General features: G+C 36.7%; 1 protein-coding gene across 1 annotated transcript in view; it reads left to right on the forward strand.

The window, feature by feature from the left end:
- The first annotated feature begins 3452 nt into the window (after window positions 1–3452).
- The window catches only part of skap1 (src kinase associated phosphoprotein 1), a 28996-nt gene continuing 8281 nt past the window's right edge, over window positions 3453–24167 (forward strand). The window contains exons 1-11 of the mRNA XM_042735592.1: window positions 3453–3773; window positions 4476–4581; window positions 5249–5274; window positions 5498–5614; window positions 18877–18957; window positions 19032–19115; window positions 19198–19322; window positions 19438–19501; window positions 20912–21148; window positions 23496–23540; window positions 23627–23733. Coding sequence (XP_042591526.1) covers window positions 3734–3773; window positions 4476–4581; window positions 5249–5274; window positions 5498–5614; window positions 18877–18957; window positions 19032–19115; window positions 19198–19322; window positions 19438–19501; window positions 20912–21148; window positions 23496–23540; window positions 23627–23733 — 1032 coding nt within the window. The 5' untranslated portion in view covers window positions 3453–3733. The remainder of the gene's footprint in view (window positions 3774–4475; window positions 4582–5248; window positions 5275–5497; window positions 5615–18876; window positions 18958–19031; window positions 19116–19197; window positions 19323–19437; window positions 19502–20911; window positions 21149–23495; window positions 23541–23626; window positions 23734–24167) is intronic.

A 24167-nucleotide genomic window follows, 5' to 3' on the forward strand; every position in this document is an offset into this window, starting at 1 on the left:
ACAAAGGCAAGATCCTTTCATATGGCTGTGCCCAGCAGGCAGGAGGCAGTGCTCATGCTGGAGTGGAGGGCCATGCTCATTCCTCTATCTACCTTCACAACGGGGCCATAGCTGCAGGGACAGTGACGCAGAGGTCATTCGGTCATGTCCTTTCCCTGGAATTCTGCTCCCCATTTTCCATTCAGATGTTTTCCTTTCATGATCTCCCTCCACCCTGTACCTGTACACAACGCCTTACACCTAACAAACTGCAAAATCACAAAATACTGAATATGAGCTCTAATATTTAGAGCCACATTTAAGTAAATCTTCCACAATGTTTTTTTTTTCTCTATATATAATCATTGACATTGTACAGCATATTTTGCTTCAAACAAACTCCAAAGTATTAAATATACAACTCTCCTGTGTGTGCCATTGGCAAAAATCATACCAAAAATTGTGTGGCTTGTTTGTATTTGTTAGTAAAACTTTTCTTTTCCAAACTGTTGGATGGATGATAAAAGGTGGGAAAAATATTCTTATACTGAAGGATCGACTCGACTAGAATATCGTGTGATATTATTGAGACTCTTTTCAGTGAGCTTATAGTGAGCTCTTTTCAATTGGCCAGAAAGCGACCATCAAGCAATGCCACAGCAACCACACAGCAACGCCCTGGAAATGAACCACAACGTCCTACCATTCTGGCAACAACTTTAGCATAAGCAATCATCATTTAAAAAAAACCTAGTAGGCTATTACATTTGGTCTTCAAGGCAAAGCTTATGTTAGTGTATGTGTAATTTATAAAGGTCTGTAGGGTAAAAGATTCATTTTATTTTTTTCTTCTCGCAGTACATTAAATAGCAAGAAAATGCACTTTAGTACTTTCCTAAACACTTGTTTGTTGCTATGCACTGCAAAATGAACCATGTGCAATGATGATTTTGATTAAATTAGATCTAACATGTAATCCTTTTTTGATTGCACAATTGTTTTGCTAATGAGAATTCCTAAAATTATCACATATTTTGAGATGAAAAAAAAAATGTTTAAGCCCCCTTGTTAAAGAGGCCTTCTTAAAAAGTGACATTTTTAAAAATTCTTTAAAAATTATTATTTTTCTATAGGCTATTATATTTAGGGTAAATATATATATATATATATATATAATAGCCTATACCCTTAACTTAATTAAAATAAATTGTCCTTGCTCTGATTAAATTCAGTTATTTATGTAATAACTTTAATGTAAAGATTGAGATTGTGCTGCCCCTATGTGATGCAGTCCTTTGTTTTTCACATGCATTTAGTGCTCTCTCAGCATCAAACTGCTGATTCAGAATTTTGCAAACAATTGTGAAAGGTAAGCAAAACTTTGTGATATGATGCAACTGAATCAGAGAGACTGCACTGCATGAACAAGAGTCATTCGACTGAAGTGTAGGGCAGAAAGGGGTGTGTTACAAGACAATATATAGTTTACAATCAACAGTTTTACCAATAAAAATGAGCTACAGGGGTAAATCTGATTATCGCAATAAAATCATGCAAAATTTTAAAGGGGAGAGTGGGTTAAGTTGACCTACCATCTATATCTTGGCAACTCTACACTTTTACTGTCTTGTGACCATGTATTTTGGAACCACCCATAATTTCTGCCAGACTGTGAAAAGGAGAAACATGTGGGAGGAGTGAAAGGCACCCATTTACTGTTGAAATGTTTTGGCTTTTTAAAGTAAAATTTTAAAGCAATTTCAAGACAAATTTACCAAGGACTAAAAATATATATGATGCATATAGGTCATTTAGCAATATATAAAACCATGCAAAACATTTAGCACAATATTAGCCTGATTTAGTAAGCTAGCTTCAACATTGCAGAAAAGCTACCATGCCAAGAATCTTTTGACTAAAAAACTTACTAGTTTCAGTGATACTAAGTGCTTGCTGTCAAACAATTAATCGTGATTAATCATGTTCAAAATAAAAGTTTTTGTTTACGTAATATATGTGTGTGTACTGTGTAGATTTATTATGTATATATAAATACACACATATACAGTATATATTTTGAAAATGTTTATAATGATGTAATTTAGATTATATAGCCTATAAATATATTTAATATATAAACATAACATATTTCTCTTAAATATATAGATGCATGTGTGTGTATTTATATAATAAATATACACAGTACACACATATTTACGTAAACAAAAACCTTTTATTTTGGATGCTATTTAATCGTGATTAATGTTTGACAACACTAGTGACATTTATTTTTTCATTCTTATTATTTTTTATTTAATTTTACTCAACAAACTCTCTGTTTAATCTGTTTTGGGGAAGGTTTCAATTTTGGTGTTCAACATATTGTTTCAAAAACGCGAACAATTAAAGATTGAAATTTTTAACATCATTTGGTTTTATGTTGTTTAAGATAGCTTTAGGAAAATAAATAGGCTATGACTGTTTGTTAAAGGAAATATGATTATTAAATTCGTTTTTAGAAGAGGTCAATTCTCTTTAGACTGAATAGATTCAATCAGATGGTCAGTTTACACCCAGATGCTGCATCTTACCCACTGACTCAGATCAGCTTACCCTTAACCTGGGGCAAACTGAGCCACGGGAACACTTTTTTTTTTTTTTTTTTTTTTTTTTTTTAAAGAATCAGTATTTAAGACCCCTTTGTCATAGATACATTCTGATCATTTAAAATGATAGGAAACATCCTGAAATTACTTTAGACACTTTAATTGTATTTTTTTTTCTTTTTCATTTTACATTTAGGCATAGGTATAAATTTGATATTGTTAATCTTACTCTAATCTAAATTTTTTTTTTTTGTTAGTGTTGTGTTTCGGTAGAGAGATAGATTAGTGACAACAGCACTCTTTGATAGCTTACTTGTACAGACTAGTTCAGGGCAAAGGTAGATTTCTAAAGTACTTTAATGTTGCTCACAAATATAAACAGTTCGGTTGCCCTGGGGCTGCAGTTGTGTTAGGATGGCCTTGCCCATTGTAAAAATGTAAGTGAATTCGTAAACATTAGCAAAAAATGCTAATATATCAACTGACGCACCAACCCGCAAAACACAACCATCATTTAAACAAACTGAACATAGGCCTTTACCTTCTGTAAACACTTTGAGTCTTTCAGCGTGGAGAAGACATGGCCACTACTTGCACATTAGACCGCTGAGGGTGTAGTTATGATCGATGGTCATGATATGAGAAAGTGGTTAGGGCAAACAATGAGATTAAAAACGAGGTGCAGCGGTTTTGATCTCGGCCCGTCGATGTTAAATCGTTGCAAACGAAAACAGCGATTCAGCTAATTGAAAACGGTGTAGGCTACTCAACTGTATTTTAACCGGGTGGATGGTGTTAAAATTAAAATAGGGTGGCAAAGGCACAATCGTTAGTAATATTTTGACATTAATTTTGCATTAATTTTAGACTCAAGTTACTGTGTCACAAAGTAGCTCGCCTACATCTCTGGACACGTTTCATTTTCACAACAATGTGCTTTGCACTTCCTCTTCATCTTCTCTCCGCGAACCGATTCGTGTGTGTGTGGATATCTCTTTCAATTCCTTTTTATTTCCTTCTGTGAATTCATGTTGTGGGATGTCAAGAGACCATCAAATTCATTAAGAATTTATTTGATCTTCAATCGTTGACATCAGCATATTTTATTATCCTTTATTTCTGTTGGAGTCTTACTCAGAGAGTAAGAGATGGGGACGGTTGTTGATGACTTCAGACAACTATTAAAAGGTATTCTCAATTGTTTCACTGCTGATTAAATTTTGTGATCTTTCAATATGCATAAAATAGGCTATATATGTAGGCTACTTATTTTTGTATTGTTAGTTTTTAGGTAACTTTTGAAGGTAACTTTAAAGATAGCAATTACAATTTATTTATACAATTACATGCTAAATTATTTTTAAGGAAATTCAATATATATATATATATATGGAGAATTGGGAGTTGATGCGCTTTTACAAGTTAGAGTTGGTTTTCCAGTTCATTGTAAACATTCTATGGGTTATGCTCTTAAACCTTGATTACAGATTATTTTATGATTTAATCAGTTTTATTTTCTCTTTTAATTGTTTTGCTTTGCTGTGTTTACATTAGAGTAAAACATTTTGTACAAAATGATACACATGAATGATGGCATCATGAGATGTTATCTGTTCTGACACAGACAGGATGACTATTGTCATCTGAACATCCTGGCTTCTATGGCATTTGCATGAAAAGAACAGTACTTTGCATATTTCAAAACATACATGCTCTATTGAGTAGCAATACCAGAGGAGTTATTGGTCAGATTTTTCTCTTTCCACATATTAAAATACAAAGTAAAAGTTTTTACATTTTATTGTTAGTTTTTATTTACTTTTTTTGTATCTTAAAAACAGACTAATGAAGCATAGTTTACTGAGGTTGTTTTCTATATATATTTTTCAGACTGTGAGCTGTTTGTTTTTGAGATACTACAGGATGAGAATCTCAGTAATGCTGGTCGAGAGGCCAGGGAAATTCTCCTACGAAATTTTCATGTCATCCAAAAGAGGTGAGGGGTATCACAATATGTTTTATTCATGCGTAGCTATTAGAGCTGACACATACTCGCTCCTCCTTGTTTGTGCTGCAGATTGAAAACCACAAAAAGTAAATTTATAGAAGCAAACTATTTACAGCTTAAGAATCTGTGCTCCCAGTTGAGCTACAAATGAAACATAACAGTTAAACAGACAGGAAGCAAATGTCAGTTCTTCTATTGTTGTCTTCACAAGCAAAGAGTACAATTACAGCGCATACCCGCTGGAGTGGTTTTGTGGTTTGCTGTACTGAAACAAGGTGTTTGCAAGGAGAACAAGTGTTTTTCTTCAGCACTGGCTTACATGAATACTTAGCTTTCAATGCATCATTTGCAAATGCTGCAATGCACTGCTTTACAGATGCATGTGTTTATACAGATACTCATCCTGCTATCAATCTAACGCCTCTTCGATTCTTCTAGAATTTGTCGTACGGCTCTCATTGCAGATCTGAAATGTTTATCTAGTCTAAGAATGATAGTGGAACAATACAAACCATTTTATATACGTTATATATACGTTATATCTGATTATAAGCCTTATACAATAATCCTGTTTAAGTCCATTTGTTTAGAAGATTATTTTATCCTTTACAAAATGTTCTTCTCTAAAAGCATTTTTAAATCCTCTCTTTTGCAGACACCCACAAGAATTCCCCCACAGATGTAAGTGAACAGCTGTTTCATGATTCTAATTAATTGCTCACCGAGATTTCCATTCAGATTCTATCTTTCCTGGAACAATGTTCTATAGAAAACAAGTTGGTTTCACAAATGATTAAATTTTCCTCCCAAAGCATTTTCATTTTAATTTCGAATTAACTCAACAAAGTTTCTACTTATATGAAGGTCTTGATTTAATTTGTAATTTTTTTTCTTTTTATCCTAGTCGAAGCCAATCTTGAGGACAGTTCAGATGACAACCGCAGCTCCAGTCTGGGACGCTCTGCCCCCTCAGATGATATGTCAGTGGCCTCTGACTACCAGGAGGAAGGTGCTTCTGAACGTGAGTTCAAGCCACTCTTTGTGCAGATGAGTGTGTTTACTCGAATGTCTAATGCATGTAAGCTGTGATGAGTTGAGACAGGAAACTTGTCTAAAGCATCTTTAGCACATTTCTTGTTGTGGGGGTTTCACTGGTAGTGATGAAATACCCCAGTGGAGGTGTTTGGTAACAGATCACCCTCTAGTGGATTCCCACAACTCCGCTGCTGGCATTGAGGAGTGTGTGGAGGAGGAATGGGAGGGTGGTCTTTACCCTCCAAGAGATGAAGCTCTCCCTCTAGTGGCGGGCAAGCAGGATGTTTGGGCATGTGTCCTGAGGTTCTTGGGGTTAAGCTGTGGCATTTTTGAGTGTGTTTAACAATGGTGTCAAAATGTTAGCTTTCTTGTCCTTCTGACACCAAGTATATTTGTACTAGTTTAGCCTACTACAATTTGAAAATGCAAACTGGTACGTAATTCAAAGTTTAAAGAGGGAAAAACAGGATGTACTACAGCCTGAAAATAGCCTGTCAAAATCTGTGTTTTGTGTTTGCTGATCGTTTTTTTTTTTTTTTACTAACGTGGGCAGTTTGCTGTTGCTTCGGGCCATGATCTGTGACTGATCATCCCCGGTTCCTCTGTAACCAGCTGGTCTTGAAACTCAACCCTGTACCTGAGGGGCGTTTTATCCATTTTCTCTTCTTTATCACTCATCATACAACTGACAATTTTCTCAGAGGGATCAAAAGCCTGCAGCTTTGCAGAAATAAGCGAAAAGAAAAAAATTAAGGGACATTCAAGTCAATAGCATTGATCTCTAGTGACCGGCTCAAGAGATGATACTGTAATCCAATAAAAGGCAAAGAGAAATCAGAATCTCTCTCTCTTTCTCTGTTTTTTTCCCCCGCTAGATTTTTGCTTCATAGAACTATTTTCTTCTCTTAACAGTTTTCCTGATTGAGCAGGAAAAAAAAGTCAGGCTACACAATTGCCGTTTGTGAAAACCATAAATTATTGTTTTTATCTTGAATATGCCTTCTTGTTCACTGACACGAATCTTCTCACCACCCTGGTAAAAATGAAAACTCCATCGTCCCATTTATTTTATATGTTGTTTGTAATTTAGCAACAGAAGGGGTCAAACCTGGATGTGCTCCTTTGATTCGCTTCTTTGCCGGAAAATGCATATAAGTCAAAGAGGAGTAACTCGAAGAAAATTCGCATCATGTCGCTCTTTCAATAAAGATAATGACCAGCAAGGGCAAGTGCAGTTCAGGGTTCATGTTTAGTTCACCAGTTGGGAATCTCACATCAAACGCAACGAGAGGACATTTGGAATTTGAGCAGTAGAGCATTTCGGTGCATATGAAATTAGAGAGAGGAATATAATCATGAAGATTAAGATTCAAATGTGCACCTTTTTCAGCAATTCAGATTTAGTTTGTTTTCTCATTTGCCTTTTATTCAATAAGGACGCTCCATGCTGAGAGCCCTTTTTTGCTTAGCTCGAGTGAATGAAAAACAAAATGCACATGTGATATGAATGAGCCGGTGTCCTTGCATGCTGATATTTTCAAATTTACCCTATTGTAGCGGAGGGTAAATATAGTTCAGGCATTCAATTCTTGCACCGTTACTCGCTCTGTGATGTCACATGCTCGCCTGTGTGAGGAAGGGAAATTGACTGTGTCTGCTTGTGCTCTAACCTGACTGGAGGACAGGGCTGCAGTTGACTCGTCGATGGGAGGAGTCAGTGTTAATTCATTTAGCCAGCGCTGCCTCCCTGTCTCCAGAGGGAGGTTTGACACTAGATTTGTTATAGCTGACAGGAACAGATGGGCGCTCTATTGTCAGGGCCCCTGTCTGTATGGTAATGTGAACTGAGTTTCACCCGCAGACCGCACGGTTGACCCCACCATGCCTGCAGCCTCGTCTGGATGACAGCAGCCCTGCAGCCGAGGATGGGAAGCCCAGGGCAGGAGGAGCCTCACAGTGGGGTGGATATTTTGCCAGGTCAAGTTTAGGAAATGCAAAAGTTGTAGAAAAAAAAACATTCTTATCGCTCTGAATGGGTTGAGTAGTAGATATTTGCTTGGAATGATTGCTAAAATGATGATTATATATATATATATATATATATATATATATATATATATATATATATATATATATATATTGCACAGAAGACTCCAATCCACCAATCATTTCAGTAATAACAAATAGGCTAGAGCAGAAAAGGTGTATGGTTTGTCAGTCTGACAGCAGTTTGTGTGTTTAAGAGGCTAATGTCAATGCATGTCCTATCAAAGGCTGCACATGCTCTGGGTTCTTTGTGTGCATTGACTTGATTTATGTCCAGAAACAAAAGCCCCTCTCGTTCCTGTTATCTTACCCCACCACAGCTTTACAGGCAAAACTGGAGAAGCCAATCAGAAAGGCCAAGGATTCAGAGTTAAGTTGTTTCTTAATCGCAAATTAGATCATCAAGATGTAAATTTAATTTTTCTCAAGATCTTAGAGCCTCTAAATTAATGGTTGTGAAATTGATTGTTGTAATGAATCTCTGGAGAGTCCAAAAAGAGCTTGCATCAATGAAAAAGACATTTTAGCTTGGCAATTAAGCGACCCTTAGCAAACTAAAGTGAGCAAATATAATTTTCATCATCATCACAGTTACTGTCAAGGATTTTCGGCAGAGCTCTGTCCTGCAGCCTCGGATTGTCATATTTATCTTAATGCAATGGCATGTAGAGGTGAAGCCATGTGATCATAAACACCTTACATGACCTCGGTGTTTGAGTCGTCATCAGCTGGTACTCATCCATGCCTCTTAACTCCACATGTTTACTGTGAGTGCTCACATTTTGAGTGTTTCTTCCTCCCAACAGTAAACTTTTGACCCCTGGGTCTTGTTCTGGTCAATTCGTGACCTGTCTGAACTCTGTCTAGGGCAACTGAGTCTTCATTATTGACCTCAGCTGCCATAGAAACAGCACATTCGAAATAAAGTTTTGCTGGCTGGGACAAGATTTGAATCACATTATTATTATTTTTTTCAAGAGCGTCCATCCATTCTAGTAATCATCCATTAATTTCCTCCAATCACGATTAATATTCTGCTGCCATTTTGTGAAAGAGTAAAGTATGAGGCATTGGCAGGCTTCATAGGGCACGTTAAATGACTTCGGCAAAGATGACACCATCTTTCCTCTGCGCTGTCGTTTTCCCACCCTCTGTTTCCCTTCGCATTAATTAATTGAAATAGACACATATTAGACCCGAGCATCCTCAGTGCATCGCTGCTACTGCCAAACGGGTTCAAAAGTTCACTTCACTCTCAGAAGGCTACGATGCTGCAGAAAATGCTGATATTTGCTCTCGCTCTGTCTCTCGCTCATTTGTAATTTCACTGTTTCACCCAAACACGCTCTCACTTTTCCTCCAGCCCAGTATAGTGATCATTCGGAAGAGATTTTCAACTGTTAATGTCGTATCATTGTCAGTCGCCCTATTCATTGTGCAATGATGAGTCAACAGAGCGTACATCACTATATTCATCATGCATTTTCTTTCATTGGTTAGGAAAATATTGCTTCTGTGTTCGATATAATATGTCTCGGTCTAGTAAAAGTTACTGTGGGTGAGGAAAGGAAGTCTTTCATGATTTGCAAGGGATGAAATAAGCAGAATAGGAAGTCACAACCTTGAGTGTCTAATCTTCTTTGCAGCCTGTCAGTATCACAGACAAATGGCAAAACGATTCAATGCTGTGGGTTCATCTAGAGGTTAGCCTTCCCAGGTACCTCCAGCTCTCTCTCTCTCTCTTTCTCTCTCTCTCCTCTCCCCCTTACCCATCTTGCAAATGAGAATTTGATTTTTCTCTCCACTGGATTCCATTTCTGGAGATTGATGAAGTTTCGATGCAAGGCCCAGGTGGCCTGATGCTTTCATTGGGAAACAAATGAAAGCGTGTGTAGGTGTGTTCGCCTGTACACCCACAGGGAGGGAGTGCTGTTCAAATGTCTTCTATGTGTCTTTTTTAGTTTTAGCTGAATGCAGATTTGCTCTCGGCTCTCTGTTGCATTCTTAATATTTACAACTGCTTGTGTTTTGCAAGGACATTTGTGCAGTGTTTTTATGCTAGAAATGAACATTCACAGATTCTTTTTTTGTCTTGGTATTTGCTGACATAATCCATTTGATGTTTCTGACTCTCTGAGGTCTGTTCTACAGCAGCATTTGGAATGTTTTCACATCTTTAAACTGACCAGATGAACTGTTTTTCCATGAAATGTCTTTCTACCCTATGATTTGTCAGCCTGTGTAGGTATCATTTATCTGTCAAAAAACTGAAAATATTATGCTAATTGCCTAATTTACCATATGTTTTAAATTGAGTGTTGAAACATGAAATAATCATAAAAGAGTTTTCCCCCACATGGTTCTGAATTTGAGTAAGGAGCTTCACGAGTGAGAGGCTGTATTTAAGTTTGGGAGATTTCTGGCTTGGTAATGCACATTACTGCAGTGTGTGTGATAAAACACAACCATCGGTGCACTGAACCAAATCATTTTCATGATGACTGGCAGGGCCATGATATGACATATTCCAATGTACAACAGAAAAAATCCTCTTGATGTTATCACAAGATGAGGATTTTCCGTGAAGTGATTTTTTTGTTACAACAATGCCTGGCTGCAGTCCATAAGCACCTTGAGCCAATAAAAACACTTCAAGTTAACTTATCCTGCTCTCCTAAATTTTATAGAGTAGCATAAGATGGAAAATTGTCTCCAGATTTGTGTTGTGTATATAATAAATTATTTAAAATGAAGCACAAGTTTTATTTTTATAAAGAGGACTTTGCTTATATATGGCTGGATTAAGATTACAGATGTGTAACTGTTGGCTCTTGTAGTTCTAACATTTAACGGGTGAAGCCTTTGAACTCTCTGTTTATTTACTCGAGGACACGCGCGGTGCTTCTGCACTGTGGACCTATTCTGCGCGATATTTATGAGCAAATTACCATGAAGGTATTTAGAAAGTATTTCGAATGTGAATTGTTCATTTTGGTTATTGAATATTGTTCTGATATATGCATACGGGCCTAGCTTAAACTCTAAACGAATTTCTCAAAAATAAGAGAATCCGGAAATCATGTAAAAAATTTATATATATAAAACAATCGGCAAAGGTAAAGTGGGCCAAATGTTTTTATTATTAGCTTAGTATTATTATTATTTGGAAACGAAAGTTGTTTAACAGAATAGTTAGGGTGTAAAAATGAATGCAGTAAACAACGCCACTGATTGATATTTTAGCATTAAAAATAATTATTCTGAAGCTATATTTAATATTTAGTCTATAATGTATAGCTTAATTTGAGCCCATAGGCTATATGTAACTATTTATAAATGTATCGTTTAATCCGATTTACTAGTAGCCTACTGAAATAAAATTATATTTTGTGATGTCTTATTTTTGCATAGGTCGAAACATCCCGCGGTGACTGAATTAAAAAATCACGGTCTTGAGTTAACTAAGTTTATTGATTATATATGGTAGAATGAATGAAAATATAAAAAAATCTTTTTAAATGTCAACGATGTCTATAATAGTTAGCCTATAGGCCTACTAGAAATCAATTCAAGCAAGTATTTGTTAAAACCTGAAAAAATCGAGATAGCCTATCCTACAAGCCTAAATACACACTTAAAATAAACATTTGTGAGAAACAGAGACAACTTTTATTAGGATGTAATTGAATTAATTTTAAATGTTTATTCGTTGTCATGTTCTGTTAGTTGTTAGATTGTTTTTGTTTGTTTTTTTCCTTTTTATGTATATATTATATATAGGCCTACTGAATTATTTTACAGTCAGTGTTGTCAAAGTTCAGTTTTCTTCAGAGAACGCCATTCACTTTCACTTAACACGCGCCCCCTGGTGGACTTTTTAAATTGAGCTTTTACCATTTTCCTCAAACTAAAGCAATCCTACTGATATTTACACGTTTTATATAAACTAAACGACACTTTTAGGCGATCACTTAGTAGGCCTACTATCGAATTTCATGTTGTTGGTGTTGTTTTTTTTTCTGAATTGGAAATCTGATTATTTTCACTCACTCATTCTCAGTTAAATAAAACAGACCCACAATAGGAGTTTTCTGGAGTTTATCAGACGGTCATAAATACCTGTGTGGCACACATGTATGTGAGCGTTAACAAACACGTCAAACTTTACGACCGTACTGCATTCCTAATGTGATCGATGCTCGATATCATGAATCTTGATTTGCGTTCCGCAGACAGTCGACACGTGTCCGCTGGCATATTTCATCGTTCTTGCATCAAAACTGTTCAAAGAAAACCTAATAAACAAGCAGAGAAGAGACGTAAAACTACAGAATTGTCCAATAGTATTCCTTTACCTTTATGATTTTTGATGTTTTTTTTTTTTAATATAGCCTAGGCATAGGCTATATTTACCGTCGAAGACATCATCTGCACTCATATGCTTTTTTTTTTTAATTAATTAAATCGATAGCTCTAATAGGATGATTAGGACTATATTTTGCTTGAACATTAGCCTAGTGTCAAGTATCCTACAAGAAAACATTTTTATAACATTTTATTTTAAATTTTTATTTTATTATTGTTATGCTACACAAATAATAGGCCTATTTCAATATTATTTAGCATATAAAATTGAAAAGGAATGTAGAAAAAACAGATGAGCAATTCTACCAAATAGGCAGTGTGTGTTGGTTGTGATAAATGTGGTCTGTTGTCTCATTCTGTGCAGTCTTTGTGGGTCCAGTTGAAACAGACTCTAAAGTGTTACGAACCCGTCTGGTTAATCATGATATTTATATATATTTTTTTTATATAGGCCTATTTTTTAAACACCTAGATGAAAAGTTGTGTGTGTGATGTTATATTTTAAATGAAACAAAATTAACTGCTTATTAGATGATAACAGTTGTTTAGCATCCATTAACATGATCTAATGCAGTTATAAGGCAGAAGAAATTATACACGCTTACCTCTTTTTCGTCCTGCAAATCCCTTATATTTGTAAAGACTTAAAAGGGTGGTGGTATATAATTTAGCACTGTAGTTGCTTTCTAATTGGTTAAACTGATGTTTTTACAATTCATTCCGAAATACAACACTCCCCGTCTCAACCCTTTTTTCTTCTCTTATAGGAATGTCTCAATTTCTCCCCACATTCAAAACATTTGCTTGTGACAGAGTGTCTTGTAAATGGATCCAAAATGATATTGAACGGCTGATAGAAACAGCAGAAGCAATGCAATGCTATATTTAAAAAGAATTAAATAAATGGCTGAATTATACACTCCAAAACATTTAATGCCACAATGTTGTCTAATGTAGGTAGTTTATTAAAAACATTTAATCTGTATTTATATCTTAATTTTGTTAAATACAAATTTATTAGATGAAGATCTGTGTATGCAGTCACATTTACTTTCTTGTGTGAAATGAACATCCTTTCATATTTTTTCCTTTTTTTTTGTAGATTAAAAAAAAAAAACAGGAATCTGCTCATAATTCTGGTTGAAATAAACACACACTCATTTTTATTGTATATTCATGTCGTGTTCATTTTTCTTTGTGAATTGGCTATAACCGACAGCACCAAATTTCAGGCTTTCTCATGCCTCTGCTCCACTAGTTTAAGTATATTTCCACATCTCGCCGAACTCATTTTTCTTCGCAGCCGTGTGTGATGATGACACTGCTTTCGAGTTATATCTTCTCTGGCTGTCGCACCCCAGTCCACCTCTCTGCCATCTCAGGATTATAGTATTTGCAGTTAAACTTTTGAATGGATGTCATAATATATGGGGGTAAAATTTATAGAGCTCTAGTCTCTCAACGGAGGACCCCCTTTGCTTTCCCTGCTCATTGCCAGACTATAAATTTTCCTCTTGTATGGTGCGGCTCGTCAGTAAAGGAACAATGTTGTGGCACTAAAGCATGCTAAATGGTTTCCCACATCATGTGTGAAGCCCACAATTGCGCCTTTAAACAGAGGCCGGCTAAAGGTCCATCCTGGAATCTTGTAAATAATAAGTAATACTGCAAAACTGTTCAGGGGCTGCATGATTTCAAGTCTCATGTTGTGAATAACAGATCCTTTTCATTCAAATCGAATCAGTTCTTGTTAAGGACAATTTAGAGAGGTGATGTTCAATTGAGCCATTCACCTAGGGATCTCTCTCTCTCTCAGTCTTTTGCTCCCCCTCCCTAATGCCTTTCCCTCTTTTTTCTCACCCTCCTAATGTTTGCTGTGCGCAGGGATTGCACAGAGGCCACTGCCTTTGCCTTTAATGAGGAAAAATGTGTCAATTTGCTGTTCTCTGTGTGCAGTTGGGTATTGGTGTGCAGTACAGGGGGTTAAGGATGCTCGGAGTGCTTCTTTTTTCTAATCAAGTGCTGTACAGGAGAGCGCAGTAATTCCAGTCTCTCCATCTCTCTCTGATCAGCATTCCTCACCATTCAGTCCCCCAGGGACCCTCGTGCCTTCTGCTTCACCTCATCTCTGAGGTTCACACCGAGGTCATCCGCAGGCCCATGTGTCCTGTGCACACGGTGCGTAACTGGAAGACATGGATAGGGCATCGATCTGATGCAGATTTCAGTTTATATGCTGTACAGTATATACAGGCATCTTCTTGTCTTTTTGGCTTATTGCTTGATGTAGGAATTTTTTCATTTATCAGTGTTCCAGTAATTTAATAAAACTCTTAAAAGTCCTCAAAATTAATATTCATTTTCATACTGTACTATATATTATGTTAATACCAAAATTCAGTTGTAGTTTAAAAATTGATTAATTAAGATTGTAGTGTTTATTTTTCATTTATTTAGACAAATTAGAATAGAATTTTAAAATCAGCCAATAATCAGATATCAGCCATAACATGAAAATAATTATCAGCCTATCTGAATTGAGAATTCTCTATTTGTAAAATTTGGTGCATTATAACGGAATGCTACAGTATGCATATGTGATCACATGATCGGTTAGTAATCGTTCATGGACTCTTTCAATCAATATGTTAGTGGTCTTGACTTTTGTGTCCACAGTAAATCATTGTATTGTGTCGATGGTCGAGTTCGGGAATGTAAAGGTACACCTGAAATCCAGACATGCAATCTTCCCAAGATATTTAATAATTTGATCAGTGCATTTTGATAATTACCAATGTCATGAAGAGATAAACAGAAAAGACGCACATAACCAAAAATACTATATTTAATGTAACATTTTGATCACTTGACCATTGTCAGGCATTTAAAAAATTGAATGAAAACAAACTTAAATGTATAAATAAATCTCCATTTTGCTGCATTTCTGTCTTCGACAGGCCTTTGCATCTATCACTGCTGACTGTGCCCTGTCATTGACTCATAGCTACTCAACTGTGATGCTATTTAATGGTGTTTTACGTTAACTTCCTCGGATCATTACAGCATCAATCAGATTTTTATAGCCGGATCACCTGCTGTGCTCATAACATCACCTGTGTGAGCACAGTATTATGCATGTTGGTGAGGGTGTTAAAAGCGCACAGAGCCCAGCTTTATTATCCAATATGAACACCTGAAATGAGCTTATGACTAACGGTAATTATTTAAATACTAAATGAGGTTGTTTGTTCACCACTCATTTGAGACCTGCTGCTCTCACTGTCAAATTTTTCGATGTCATTGTTACAAAAGGGTTCTCTGCAGAACGAGTCTGTGAGGAGTGGCAGGCAGAGACAGGAGTAGTGTGACTTGGAGCTGTGCCTACCTCCATGTTGCAGGAAGAGGGGGAGGGAGGCTGGGCCGAGGGATCTCTTGGCTCTCCCGTATCCCGCCGAGTTCCTCTCGTGGCATCAGTCCCTGCTCTCTTGCTGCCGTGGCACTGATGAACGTCCCTCTGCGTGGCACGCTCAATGCCTCACTCCACCAATCTCGTCCTGCCACATCGCAGAGGCCATGCCATGCATCACCACAAAGCGTCTAGCAGCCGCGGAGAGCGCCTGGAGGAGAGTCATTAGCTTTGTGTCGCTCCCTTTCTCTGCTCCCCACATCTCCACATATTTGTGTGCCTCTTGTCATGAGTTACTGACAAAATCAAGCTTGGAATTGGACGTCTGCTTAGCGAAAACTAAATAAGTCCTCTGATGTATGATTTTTGATACATTTTGATGCTCTATTTTTGTCTGTGAATACTTCAGAATAATTGATGTTGGTGAAGAACAACATGAGAAAACAAAATAAATGAAGTCGGAAAAGGCCTAACAGCACAAAGCCTCTGAGAACGATGGTGATGTAACACTTTGAAATATTCATAAACATCCACAGCACATTTTAAATGGAAATGATTGGTCTTATGCTAATTAAGGAGGGAGAATGCAAGGGGTGAGAGTTAAGAAACCTCACCGCTCTGAATAATTAAAAATGCAATTTATAGGCGAAGTGAAAATCCTCAAGACCAATGCCACGTGCACTTTTTTTTTGTCACTTTAATAGTTCTACAGAGGTAAATGATTTTGTTTATGATTGTTTCAAATGTGCATGTTTATAAAAACATGTAGAATCTAAGGAGACTGACAATGTAAGAAACAGGCAGAAATGTAAAAGTTCAAGCTCTTGATTTTTTCACTGGATTTTTGGCTGCTTTTTGTCCTCTGAGGCTTTAAATATATCAAACTCTGATTGGTTTGAAGGAAATGACTGAAGTTAAATGTTGCATCTGTTCGGCCAATCAGAATCTTGGGTTCCCTTGGAAACAGTTCAGAATAGAAAAACATGCCATTTTTTTCTGTAGGTGAAATGTTTGGTTACACTGCTACCCTGTGGAAGAATCACGAATATAGTGACTGGCCAGAAGCACACCCACTGTTTGTTTGGTTTCCTCAGGAGGGCAGGTCGTAGGTTGTGAAGAATGACTGAACACAAATTCGCCATTCATTTTGCCATTGCTTAAGTCTCCGACCGCACCATGGGGTCAGACAGCAAGGCCTGAGGAAGAAGGTTGTCAGTAGGTGTGTGAAGATTAGAGAGACTGTTAATTGTACGCCATTCTCACATTTCTTCTGTTTATTCTGTTTCTTCTGAACTATTACCGGGGCTTGACCTTTTAGATAAATGAACAGAGGGGGATGTGGATGGATGAGGGGAGTAAAAGGTGTCGGGATGAAAGCGCACAAAGAGAAAAATGAACAGAGAAGTGGCTGGACCGAGGCCTCCGTTTTTTTCGAAGATACATCAACTTACCCTTGACAAACAGTTGTATTTATGACGACGTAGATGTGGCCGTGTGTACGGAAAAGGCACATGTGTGTTCGTGAATGTGAGTAAGGGTCAAAGGGCTTCTCTGCGAGATGGTCATCTGTCTGATAAACTGGACACATAACATAGCTCGATGGTGATGATGTCACGCAGACTGGGTGCGCTTGATGAGCTGAGTCTTATTTATAGAGGCATTAGATTCTCCAAGCTGTTATTTCCACCACTCACATCACAGTTGCGCTTATCGTTGTTCTTCTGACATTTTTTTCCAATGACAAGTTCAAGACAGCCCTCTGCACAGTTGACTGCATAACGCTGTCTGTTTTATGCATCGAATGGCAGCCTTAGCTCAAAGAGAAGAGATGCCACAGAGATTACTTCGACATTAGCGTGCAGGGAAGGAAGCATCTGCTCATGTCTAAATGAGTTTTAAATAAGTCTGGTAGCGTGCCCAGAGGCCCACCTGTCGCCTACGCTCTCTTTTAGCTCTCGAGGTTTGAAGTTGATGAAAGCTAGATCGTGAGGGTGAGGATTTGTGTCTCGTTTCCCTGTTTGCAGCAAATTGTTCGCCTGCGCTGCCACTCTCATATGCCCTAGAAAACATGCTAAAAATAGATCCGTGGGTGCAGATTAAAGTGCAGCAAGCCCTGCACAAGATTTTGATATATTCTTATTACAGTTGTCATCATATTAGCAGTGCCATCAGGGGCCCGGGACAATTTTTTATGGGTGGGCTGGGCCCCCTCTTCCCTAAACCTGGAGGTTATACCACCTTACAGTGACAGGATTTTTTTTTTATTTTAGCGGTGCAAAAGCTCAATGGTACACCTTTGTACATCATCTACACCCAAATATATATATTTATCATTTATAGTAACTTATTTACAAATATCTGTGTGTGTGTGTATGTGTGTGTGTGTGTGTGACCCTGAACCACAAAACCAGTCATAAGGGTCAATTTTGTGAAATTTACATTTATACATCATCTGAAAGCCAAATAAAGAAGTTGTCCAACTGAAGTTCTTAGCAATGCATATTACGTATTAAGTTAAGTTAAATATATTTACAGTAGGAAATACAAAATGTCTTCATGGAACATGATCTTTACTGACTGGTTTTGTGGTCCAGGGTCATATATATATATATATATATATATATATATATATATATATATATATATATATATATATATATACATACATACATACATACATACATACACACACATATATATATATAAATTATATATATATATATATATATATATATATATATATACATACATATATACACACACACACACACACACACACACACACACACACACACACACACACACACACACACACACACACACACACACACACACACACACACACACACACATTCAAAAGTTTGGGGTCAGTAAGATTTTATTTTTAAAGAAATTAATTATTTTATTCAACAAGGACACATTAAATTGACCAGAAGTGATAGTATGACAGTAATTTAATAAATTGTTAAATAAGATTCTATTTCTAATATATATATGTAGAGAGAGAGATAATTTATTTTTTTATTTTTTTACTTTTTAAAGCACTAAATCTGGATATTAGAATGATTTCTGAAGGATCATGTGACACTGAAGATTACAGTAACGGCTGCTGAAAATTCAGCTTTGCCATCACAGGAATTAATTGCATTCTCAAATATATTAAAATAGAAAACAGAAATAATATTTCACAAAAGTACTGCTTCTTCTGTAGTTTTCAAATAAATTCTGCCTTGGTGAACATAATAGACTTCTGTCAAAAGTATATAAAAAAAATCTTTCTGACCACAAAATTTTGAACCGTATATACATATATATATATATATATATATATATATATATATATAAAATTATTTTCATTGTATAAACAATAAGTGTTTTATTTCATGTTTGAGTAAGTGTGTTATTTATTTATATTGATTTCTGATTGACAGTTTTTGATGAGATCCCTTTGGTGGCTGCACAGGACCTGAGTAACATCCTAAAGCAAGGCTACGTGGAGAAGAAGAGACGTGGTAGGAATCTTTAAAATCAAAGCATCACAGTCACATAAAATCCACAAGCATTTCTAATCTTTTTCTTTTTTCAGATCACAGTTTCTTCAGTATGGAATGGCAAAAGCGATGGTGTGTGCTAAACAACACCATATTTTATTACTTCGGGAGTGAGAAAGGTATGTACTGTCCTGTTTACTGAGGACATGAATGTCAAAGACAGAGATATTGAGAATCTTGGATTTTGTCTTCTGAATTCAGACAAGCAGCAGAAGGGCTCGTTTTATATTAATGGCTACAGTGCAGAGCTGGTGCCCAGCTTACGCAAAGACTCCAAAAAGAATTCATGCTTCGAGTTGAGCGCTCCTGGAAGACGTTCTTACCAGGTTCAACACACACAAACACACTCACATTGCTCATTGCTGTAGCTGTATTCAGTCATCTTTTACAATGAAGAATGGGAATAGCCTTCAAATCAACAATGATAGTTTTTCTCTGCAGTTCACTGCCAGCAGTCCCCGTGAGGCCAGGGAATGGGTGGACCAGATCAATTTTGTTCTTAAGGGTATGTGAGATATGAAATACATTTTTATTAGAATACATAACATACAGTATATTATATTATGCTGAATGCATCTGACTTGATCCAAGCACCATGGTGATCATCTTGAGGTGAAAAGGGCAGTTTTATAAAAAAAAAAAAAAAAAAAAAAGCCATACCAATAACTTTCCTCCTGCCTCAGCCAATAAGATAGTCTCTAGACCTCCTCATGCAGCACGTCACTAAGCTTCTGAGTCCAACGTGCTTCAAGCTGCCTCCTCTTCCCCGTAGCGCAGCGCTCTTTACAGGAAATTGATTGGGATTTGCCCGGTCATCCTTTAGGGGCATCGATCTGGTCCTGCTTGGCATCCAGGCAGTGAGGATATGATAGCCTGTGTTACAGAGCTCAGTCACCTGCAATCAGGCCCTCACTTCATCTGAGACAGATCTGAGGCACCCTCGCCACTCTAAAATGGGCTCAGTGCGGCCCTCTGATTTGCGGGAAGTAATGGACACTCCTGAGATAGTTTTCTCCCTCCCCACCCCCCTTCGCACATGTACATACAGACAAATGGCACAAGCATCATTTAATATTAACACTCTAATAATTATCAAATTTAACACTTTTTTCCACCCCAGATTTCTGCACAGTGTTAAATTTCTGATATTATTTTTTATGAATTCTCCAAAGCTACACTGAGGTCCAAAAATGTGGGAACACACTGACAATCATTCAAAGTTGGATTTAAACCACAATTTCAATGATTTAGGATTTTTAAAAATAGTTTTATTATTTTAATATTTAATTTTCTGAAATATTTATGTACTACTTATTGACAAAGCAAATTTGTGACAAATATTCTGAAATCATGCTGGATCACATGATCATCAGTGCAAACTTGTAGAGTTAATGTGTCTGGAGTCCCACTGTCATTAAAGCAAAATGACAAACCAAGAAGAAAAGTCTATGAAGATATGAAATTCATGATATTAGTGCAGCTTTTCACTCAAATTAAATTATGCAGGTAATGTAATTTGTAATAAAAAGCATTGAATTAGGAAATTCCAAAATAGTCACTGGTGGCCTCAGACTTTTGGGACACCACTAAGTGTAGATATTATTTGTCTACTGTGATTTTCATTATTTTGGTGTTAATATTTGCTTTCATGGCTTTTCTCCAATATTTAGAGAGTGACGTGATACTGTAGGGAAATATAATAATATTTCATTATCAATTATTTTATTTTTGATTAAAATAGAAGCATTTTCACTAGTGGTCTCAGACTTTTGGGACACCACTACATGTGGATTGATTAACATAATCAGAATGAGATTCACTGTCAAGTACGTTTACAACACAAGGAATTTGTCTTGTTAGTCTGCTGTCATTTTCATCATTTAGGTGTTAATGATTGTTTATGGCTTTTCTCCAGATCTGAGCTCTAACTTCATCCCCTTTGATGATGATGAGGAAGAGGAGGTGGAAGAAGAGGAAGAGACATATGATGACATTGAACGAGCTACCACACCTCCACCACCACGTCCTGGGCCAGCATCTGCACCGGTTACAACCCAGAATCTGGGACAAACCCCCCAAAGCAGCCATGAGGAATGGAAGGAACAAGAAGATGAAGAAGAGGACGAAGAGGACATTTATGAAGTTCTTCCAGGTACAGAAAAAAAACAATGTATCTTATTGTTCGGCCCTTTTAAAAAAACAGGGTTTAATATTGGATTATCCTCATAAAAATACTAAAATACTAAAAAATACTGACATCAGTTTTTGAGGGGATTTTGGAACAAAGTAACTGAGGTTGTAATCATTAACTCTGCTGTGTTGAACACCATCAATAAAAGCATATATATCAAGATCTGGTCACCCAGAGTGATAGCAGGACCCTCAGAGGACCTAATGAGATCTCTGAGGAGAAATACATCACTCTGGAGTGCTGTCATTTTCACCTTACTTTGCCATGTGTGCTGGGCAGCTGAGCTGGCCACAGATGGCGGATCGAGTGACCACCTCTCTCACTTTTCCGCCCTGCATTCATCTCTCTCTCATCTTCTTACGCCTCTCAGATGTTCAGTTTGGAAAAGTGCTGAGCAGGTCTTTTATGACATTGTCTAAAAAGTGCTGATATATTAACTAATCTCATTAATCATACCATTCAAACATTTGGGGTCAGTAAGAAATTTTTAAGAAATTAATACCAAGGATGCATTAAATTGATCAAAAGTTACAGTAAAGACATTTATGTTGTCACCAAAGAATTCCCTTTTGAATAAATGATGTGCTTTTAAACTTTTTTGTTCACTAATAATTCAAAAAAAAAAAAAAAAAAAATCATAGTTTCCACAAAAATATTAAACCGTTTTTAGTGTTGATAATAATAAGAAATATTTGGTAACACTTTATTTTAAGGTGTCCTTGTTACACATGTTACATGTACTTACTATTATAATAACAATAAATGATGCATAATTACATGCAAGTAACCCTAACCCTAACCCAAACCCTAATCTTAACCCTAACCATTTGTGACCCTGGACCACCTAGACCAGTCATAAGGGTCAATTTCTTTTAAAAATTGAGATTTATACATCATCTGAATAAATAAGCTTTCCACTGATGTATGGTTACTAGGACATGACAATATTTGGCTGAGATACAACTATTTTAAATCTGAGTGTGCAAAATTGAGATTTATACATGTCTGCTGTCATTTTCATCATTTAGGTGTTAATGATTGTTTATGGCTTTTCTCCGATCTGAGCTCTAACTTCATCTCCTTAGATGATGATGAGGAAGAGGAGTTGTCCAAATGAATTTCTTGGCAAAGCATATTACTAATCAAAAATTAAGTTTTTGATATATTTATGGTACCAAATTTGCTATAATCTTCATGGAACGTGATCTTTACTTAATATCCTAATGATTTTTGGCATAAAAGAAAAATCGATAATTTTGACCCATACAGTGTATTCTTGGCTATTGCTACAAATATACCTGTGCGACTTATGACAGGTTTTGTGCTCCAGGCTCACATATAGTAAGTACATGTAGTTAGTTATTATTATGCAGTACTTAAATGCATAATTACACTGTAACAAGGACACCTTAAAACAAAGCATAACCAAATATTTCTTGAGCACCAAATCAGCATATTGGAAGGATTTCTAAAGGATCATATGACACTAAATACTAAAGTAATAGCTGCTGAAAATGCAGCTTTGCCATCACTGGAATTAATTATATTTTAAAATAGTTAAGTTATTATAAATTGTAATGATATTTCACAAATAAATGCAGTCTTGGTGAGCATAAGAGACTTTTTAAAAAAAACATTTTTACCACAAATGGGACTGTGACTTAATTTCGATCGATTTCGATTTAAAATCGAAATCGTGACACCCCTATAAAACATTTGATTTTAACTGGAAATTTTTTGAGATTCAGAATCCACTTATCATTTTACATTTTGACTATGCTAATTTTTTTTTTCAATTAAGCCTCATGCAACAGATTCCAACACAGGTTTTAGATGTATATTTCGCACTTGCGCATATGGTAAAGGGCTACTTTAGCTTTACAGGTTTTTTTCCCCATGCTGTTCCTGGAAGCTCAGGGCAAGCTTGTGCTGTGGGAAGTATAGGGTTGCTGGACGGTGGTTTTATCGGCAGGCTGACAGCGTGAGGATGGATGTGGGAGACGGAAAGCTGGGCTATCACTGTCACCTTATAGACCTAGAGGTGCCACGCCCAGAATCAATGCCTGTCTGCCTGAAACACACTAGCCATCGAACCCAGCCTGGCACCTCCCCTATATATCAAACACGACCTGGCTGTTCTGCCAGCACCACACATATTGTTTAATATACTTATGAAAAAGTTCAGAGGTACAGAAGTTGAATTTGCATGGAAGGTGTAGCATTATTAGCTGCTGTAGACTGATGCCAAAAGATTAATGTAAGTACTTGTTCTGTATTTCTATAACCTCTGACCCTCTGTATTTTTCAGATGATGAAAATACTGACAGTGTGGAAGAGTGGACTGAAAAATCTGGTAAATAGATTATGTGCATTTATTAGAGAGGTGCTAGAAATTGACTAAAATGATTATTTTTTTTTATCTCTGTGTTTTAAATAAAGGGACTTCAGATTATGCAAATTATTACCAAGGCTTGTGGGACTGTGAAGCTGATGGACCCGATGAGTTGGCCTTCCAGAGAGGAGATGTCATCTACATCCTTAGCAAGGTCTGTGTTTGTTCCCTCAAGCTCTTACATAAACGCACACACACACACACACACACACACACACACACACACACACACACACACACACACACACACACACACACAAGGTCAGACTGTGGCTGTGTCCTTGGTTGATTTGTTAGTTGAAGCACTCTGCATGTATTTTGATTTTCTTTTCTCTTACCTTTGCTCTATTTATCTCCTCACTAATGATGAATAATACGCAGCTGGCCATAAGATGAGTCATATCGGTCAATACTCACTGACTTTCTCTTAGCAGCTATTCATTTACTGTATTCTAAATGACAAAGCTGCGATGGTCTTCACTCAGTCAATACATTCTCATTGTAGCATTTTACAAAGAAGGTCTCAGCCAAAATATAATGAATCGGGATTTGTGGCTTCTATTTCTACTGCTCTTTGTTCTGTTGATT

The sequence above is a fragment of the Cyprinus carpio genome, chromosome B12, assembly GCF_018340385.1.
Source record: "Cyprinus carpio isolate SPL01 chromosome B12, ASM1834038v1, whole genome shotgun sequence".
Lineage (NCBI taxonomy): Eukaryota > Metazoa > Chordata > Actinopteri > Cypriniformes > Cyprinidae > Cyprinus > Cyprinus carpio.